Raw genomic sequence first — 7,342 nt, forward strand, 5'->3', positions numbered from 1 at the left:
TTAGAGAGGGACATCATGCTGGGTAGAGTAGAGGGACAGCGCAGGACGGGAAGGCCCTCTATGAGGTGGATTGATTCAGTGACTGGGGAATCGGGATGGGTGTGTCAGAGGCAGTGCCATTGGCACAGGATAGAGCAGGGTTTAGGGCTGTTGTACATAGGGTCGCTATGAGTCACAAGTGACTCAACAGCACATAACAACAACAACAATCTTACTAAGAGGAAAGTCAGATCAAAACCTGAGGTCACATAGCTTGTAAGGGCTAGAATATAACCCAAGTTCTGTGTGGGAGCCCTCTACGTTGACTTCTAGCCTGTTGATGTCCTCTTATTGACAGAGTTCTAGGGGGCACATGTGAGCATTAATTGGCATATTATGTGTTGAGTGCTGGCCGCTCTTCTTGGATACTGTCAACAATGACTCGTAGAACTCTGCCATCTCCTGCACTCTCCCCACAATCTGTCCAACTCTTAATGGGTGTTTGTAAGCTGTTACTCCTCATGGGTATAAGCCTTCCTCCGCCCTCGACATTAAGGAGGCAGCTCTCGTCCAGTTACATTCCAACCCGAGAGTGATCTCCCAGCAATGGATATAGATATAGAGATAGAGATAGATATATAGAGAGATATATTAGTGGAACTATATCCAAGGGGTGCTATACCCAACACTGTTCCTCCAGGACATCTCAGAAGTGGGTGTCCAGTCCCGCTTCCTAATCCACCTTAGTCTGGAAGCTCTTCTGAAACCTGTCATCCATGGGCTACCCTGAAGGTATGTGAAACACCACAAATGGTGGCCTACAGTTAGCTCTTAATTGTTATGTGCTGTTGAGTCATACTCGATTCATAACTGACCCTTCAGTGAGTTTTTAGAGACCAGATTGCCCACCTTTCTCTCATAGAGCAGCAGGTGGATTAGAACCATGTACTTTTGGGTTGGCAGCACAACTCTTTACTACTAGGCCACCAGAGCTCCCTAGCTATCTACTGTTGGGAAAAATGAACTGTTTCATAACTAACCCTCCCCGAGGTTTTCAAAGGCAGTAAATCACATAGGAGGAGGTGGCCTGTCTTTTTCCCACAGAGCAGCTGTTGGATTCGAACCGCCAGAGAGGCAATGCCTTTGGGTTAGCAGCACAGCTCCCTACAAACGATACCACCAGAGTGCCTGCATTAAAAGAAAGTTATCATTTCCATCTTTTCTCCTGGGGCAAAGATAAACTTGAGAGATAGTTAGGTGAGACTGTAGGGGAAATGAACACTTGGAAAACCTCATATTTGTCTCATGGACTGGTTGGAGGTTTTGAACTGCTCACATTTTGGTTGGCAGCCCAACACTGAATCTACTACACCACCAGGGCTCCTTATTTCAAAAGCATCCATTTTTTTTGCTATTATAAAAGCAGGTTAATATTGTTTTAAATTTACTTTTATACACTTGAGAGTTAGTTTTTACTTGACAGCACTAAGTTATTGCTGAGTTACTTTTGAAAGATATATTTCTAGAAGTCGAATTGCCAGCTCCAATTCCATGTTCATAGCAAAACTGATTATGTAGTATCCAGGAAGAGTGCAAAAGTCGTTGCAAAGACGGAGGAGCAGAAAAGACCAAAATGGATGTCAGAAGAGACTCTGAATATTGCACTGGAGCTCTGAGAAGCCAAAGCAGAAGGAAGAAATCAAGACATTAAGGAACTGAACAGGAGATTTCAAAAGGCTGCGTGACAAGACAAAATAAAGTATTATAAAAAAACGTGCAAAGAGCTGGAGTCAGAAAATCAAAGGGGACAAACTCAGTATTTCTTAAGCTCAAGGAACTGAAGAACAAATTCAAGCCTTGAGTTGAAATTCTTAAGGATCTTTGGGCAGAATATTGAGTGATCCTGCAAGTATTAAAAGTAGATGGAAAGAGTATACAGAGTCATTATACCAAAAGGACTTGGCAGACACAAAAGAATTTAATGAAACAACATATGAGCAAGAGCCTATAGTGATGAAGGAAGAAGTTCAGACTGCTTTGAAAGAATTGCCTAAGAATAAGGCCCCAGGAATTGATAGTATACCAATTGACATATTTCAACTAACAGATGCTGCCTTGGACATGCTTACCAGGTTGTGCCAAGAAATCTGGAGAACAAGCACTTGGCCAACTGACTGGAAGAGATCTATATTTGTTCCCATTACAAAGAAAGGTGATCCCACAGAGTGTGGAAATTATAAAATAATATCATTAATATCACATGCAAGCAAGACTCTGCTGAAGATTATCCAAAAATGACTGGAACGGCATATCAACAGAGAACTACCAGAAGTGCAGGCTGGGTTTAGAAGGGGTCGTGGTACTAGGAATATTGTAGCTAATGTTAGATGGATCTTGGCTGAAAGCAGGGAATACCAGAGGAATGTCTATCTGTGTTTGATTGACCATGCAAAGGCATTTGACTGTGTGGATCATAACAAACTATGGCTAACTCTGAGAAGAATGGGAATCCCAGAACACTTGATTGTGCTAATGCGAAACCTATACTTGGACCAGGAGGTAGTCGTCAGAACAGAGCAGGGAAACCCTGCCTAGTTCAAAATTGGGAAGGGCGTATGCCAGGGCTGTATCCTGTCTCCATACCTTTTCAATCTTTATGCCGAACAGATTATCCGGGAGGCTGGGCTCTATGAGGAGAAATGTGGCATCAGGATTGGAGGAAGACTCATCAACAATCTGCGTTATGCAGATGACACAACCCTGCTTGCTGAAATTGAGGAGGACCTGAAGCATTTGCTGCGGAAGGTCAGGGACTGCAGTCTTCAATATGGATTGAGGCTCAATATCAAGAAAACAAAAATTCTCATCGCTGGGCCAAATGCCAGGATAATAATGGATGGTGAAGAGACAGATTGTTCACAGTTTCGGTTTGCTTGGCTCCACAGTCAACCCTCTTGGCACCAGAAGCCAGGAAATTAAAAGACGTATTGCGGTGAGCTCTGGTGGCCTAGTGGCAAGACGCTGCACTGAAATCCCAGAGGTACACAGTTCGAATCCACCAGATGTTCTGCTGGAAAAGGAGGGAAAATCTCCTCCTGTACCTGTCAGATCTGATTTGACGGTACACACATCATCATCATCATCATCATAATAATAATAATATCTGCCGTTAGAGATCTCTCTAAAATACAGAAGTGCAATGATGTCAGTCTGGAGACTAAAGTGCACCTGATAAATGCCATGGTCTTTGCAATCACTTGCAGTGCATCAGAGAGCTGGACAATGAAAAGGATGAAAGAAGGAAAGTGGATGCCTTTGAGCTGTGGTGTTGGAGAAGAGTTTTGAGAGTACCATGGACTGCTAAGAAAACGAACAGGCTTGTCCTGGAGAGGGTGAAGCCGGGCTGCTCCTTGGAGGCAAGGTTTCTGAAGCTTCGTCTGACATACTTTGGACATGTTGCAAGGAGGGACCAGTCCTTGGAGAGGGACGTCATGCTTGGTAGGGTGGAGGAACAGCACAGGAGAGGAAGACCCTCGATGAGATGGATTGATTCAGTGACTGGGGTAATGGGGGTAGGTGTGTCAGAGATAGTGAGATTGGCACAGGATAGGCCAGAGTTTAGGGCTGTTGTACATAGGGTCACTATGAGTGACGGGCAACTCAAGGGCACATAACAAGAAAAACATGGACTTGGATATGGCAATCTCCTCTCATTAAAATCTGTAACTTGGAAACAGAGTGGAGAAGCCCCCATGAGTCAGAACTACTTGTTGACTGTGGTTATATTGCAATGTCCATCAAGAGTGAACTTACCTATTCAGATGAGTATTATGTAGAGGAAAAGGAAGGTCCAAAATAATAGGATTTTTTTTTCAAAAATACACACACTGAGACACAGATTGTTTTTCAAAAAGCTTCAAGGATATTCCCCCACAGTATTAATAATCTTAATTTCAGTAACTATCTTGTATTATAAGAGAGAAAAAGATAGTTCTATTAGGAAGAATTTCTTTCACAAGAGTGTCACAGAATCATTGTTTCACCATAAAGTTGGAATAGACCAAAGTTTAGGAAGGAAACATTTTAACTACACTAATTACTAAAGATGACAGAAGAAGAATCTGTGCCTTTGAGTTGTGGTGTTGGAGAAAAGTATTGGATATTTCCTGGAGTGCCAAAACAACAAACAGATCTGTCTTGGAGAAGGTGCAGCCAGCGTGCTCCTTGGAGGCAAGGATGCTAAAGCCCCATCTCACATACTTTGGGCATGTTTTCAGAAGGGGCCAGCCTTTGGAAAAGACATGCTTGGAAAGGTGGAGGATTAACATAAGAAAGGAAGACCGTCAACCCTCAGAGGAATGGATTGACACGTGACTGTAACAATGGGCTGAAGTGTACTGGAGATGGTGAGGATGGCATTGGGCAAGGTTCAGAGCAATTGTTGATAGGGTTGCTGAGTTGTAGTCAACAGCACACAACAACAGCATTTCATAGCAAAAGTTCTAAAGAGTCAGGAGGTGTGACTGATTCAAGTCATGTTGCTTTTAGTTGCTTTTTGAGCATCTAAACGTTGGACAATAAGTAAGGAAGACCAAGGAAGAATTGATGTCTTTGGATTGTAGTGTTGAAGAGGGGCACTGAATGTCCTCTTGACTGACAAACGAACAGGAAGCTTTGATGGTTTAGTGGGGCAGGAGTTATGCTGTCATCAACCCAAAGGAAGGCAGTTTGAATCCACCATCTGCTCTTTAAAACTCGTTGAAGGGTCAGCTACAAGTTGGTTCCAACTTGTCAGCAACAAGTGAATGACTGTCAGAAGAACAAACAAGTCTGTCTTGCAGGCAGTGCAGTGAGGCTGCTCTCAAGGTGGGGGGAGGGGGTGAGACTTCCTCTCACATGCTATGAGCATGTTGTCAGAAAGGCCCAGTCCTTGGAAAAAAGATACTATGCTGGGAAAGGTGGAGGCTGGGAACAATAGGAAGATGCTCACCAAGATGGCTTGATTGTCAGAGATGGTGAGGGCACCGCAGGAGAGGGCAGGGTTCAGATCTGCTGGTGCATCATGGCGATGAAATGATACCTGACAACAGTTCACAGCAAGGCATGGGATATTTCCTGCTCCCTTACTCTTCATCCCGTTCTTGGTTTCTTCATTTTAAACAAAAGGTTCCAGATAAGCTGAACTAATGTAGTTCTCCATTGCAAGTAACATTTGATAAGCAATTTTCCTATAGCACTCCATGGAAAACGAAATCAAAGACTGTGTACATTTTTAACTCTATACAAGGTTATAGTCATTGATAATGTGAACAGATCTGAAAATCTAGAAGTAACCTTTTAATAGCTCTTAGCCATTTTTCCTGCAGGAGTAAGTAGCTGGCCACCTTCTGCCCTCTGCATAGGCAGCCCTGTTGTGTTGTGTGCCATCAAAATGACCCTTATTAAGCCTCCAGCAGCTTTTCAGAGGCAGTTAATCTCGCGGGAGGAAACTGTTCAGTCTTCTGCAGAGCAGCTGGTGGAGTCGAACACGCCTTTGGTAGTACAGGGCAGATTCTTACCACTAGGCCACGAGAGCTCTCTTACTGGCTCTTCTGCTTCCTCCTCCAATTTCTTCTTCCTCTGCTTACAGTTGAGGGACTATTGGTCAGGGAATGGAGATATGCCAGCGGACAGTGCTTTCTTACAATCTATCTGTATTTTTCTTGTTGAAGTATTTACTAAGAACCTGTGCAGCCAGATGTCAGCTGTCAGTGGACCTCTCCTACAATGGTTGGAGGACAGACTGGAGCAAAACCAACAGCATTTGCAAGAGTTGCAACAAGAAAAGGAAGAACTTATGCAAGAGCTTTCTTCCCTAGAATAAGGCTGGAGACAAAATCGGGTAAATCTTTCTTTAAAAAAATGTTCTAAACATAAATACAGTTGTGCTACAATGTATACTGCTCATGTGTAAACAGATAGGTTGTTGTTTTGTGTGACCCATAGCGACCCTATGTACAGCAGCTCTGAAGCCTGCCCTGTCCGGAGCCAGTTTCACTGACTCCAACACACCGATCCCTGTTGCCCCAGTTACTTTCTCAATCCATCTCATCTGGGGTCTTCCTCTCCTGCACTGTCCCTCTACCCATCCAAGCATGATGTCCTTCTTCAAGGACTGGTCCCCCCTGCACGTGTCCAAAGTATGTGAGATGAAGCTTCAAAATCCTAGCCTCCAAGGGAGACTTTTTTCCAATGTGTGGGGTTTACACTTGAATTGAACACAAAATGTCTTCCTCTAAAGAAGTTTCTTTAAAGCTTCTAAATGACCCCATCTACATACTAGTGACTTACAAAGAATTTTGTAATATTATTTAAGCATATATGAATTTTTTAAAGTTAATAAAAAGTAGATTGGCAAAAATATCTTAGGATAAGATGTCTGGAAACTATATTTTAAATGTTTATTTTCCCTTTGCTCTGTCTTTATTTTCATGTTCTAATACAGCCACACTCTCTAGAAAAGTTCAAGGAAGAATAGAGTTTCAGGTTTTAGTGAAGTGGGAGGTGGTTGAGTTTGAGTCTGAAGTCCCAGGGCTGATGGGAATGTACAATAGCTTAGTGAGACGCTTTGTATCTCATGTCTTCTTCTTGATCGCGAACATATATTTCCAAGGTTGCTGATAATACTGACATAGCAAAGACTGAACTATGTAGGTGTCCCTTTTAACCAAATAAATTATTTTGAGCCTATTTGACTCTGTTGAACAGATCCTGTTTGCCTTGGAGTTTCCATTATAATATGAATGTGTTTTCCAGACACTTTCAGAATTTTACATGTAGTAAAAATCCTGCTTTAAAAAGTTCTTTTGCATTATTTAGCACGTGCAACTAACTACAAATTCTAAGTGTCTTCAGAAATTGGTTAGGCCCTTTCCATGTTAAAGTTGAGATTGGAGAAGGTATGGAAAGGGGTAAAAAAAGAAGCCCAAATCCCAACAATGGTGATAAAAGGTTATTTCTGGGTTTGTTTCTTTCTGGATTATTGGGTTTGGGGTTTTGTTTGTTTCTTTCCATTTTTTATTGATTTGCATATCATTTGTTTACACTATGTTTCATTCATGTACATTGGGGGATTTTTTTGGTTTACTGCGCTCCCTTATTTTTTATATTTTGAAGTTTTTCATCAGAATTAACTGAAGGTTAAACTGTCAGTGGGGGCGCTATCGGGGGGGAGCTGATTCTGAGGCAAACTCCTCCCCGATACTGCTTGAAAACCACTACCCTAGGGCATATGGGATGTAAATGCTATGTTTTTTCTACATTTTCCCTACAGCCCCAGTAATTCTCTATTTTTTTATTTTCCTATAGGAAAGACAAAGTATCC

General features: G+C 42.4%; 1 protein-coding gene across 1 annotated transcript in view; it reads left to right on the top strand.

The window, feature by feature from the left end:
- Positions 1–5,842, top strand: part of BRCC3 (BRCA1/BRCA2-containing complex, subunit 3) — an 81,621-nt gene extending 75,779 nt beyond the window's left edge. The window contains exon 14 of the mRNA XM_006900002.1: positions 5,691–5,842. Coding sequence (XP_006900064.1) covers positions 5,691–5,842 — 152 coding nt within the window. The remainder of the gene's footprint in view (positions 1–5,690) is intronic.
- Positions 5,843–7,342: the final 1,500 nt, after the last annotated feature.

Source organism: Elephantulus edwardii, unplaced genomic scaffold (genome assembly GCF_000299155.1).
Source record: "Elephantulus edwardii isolate Elephantulus edwardi_28Jun2011 unplaced genomic scaffold, EleEdw1.0 scaffold00269, whole genome shotgun sequence".
Lineage (NCBI taxonomy): Eukaryota > Metazoa > Chordata > Mammalia > Macroscelidea > Macroscelididae > Elephantulus > Elephantulus edwardii.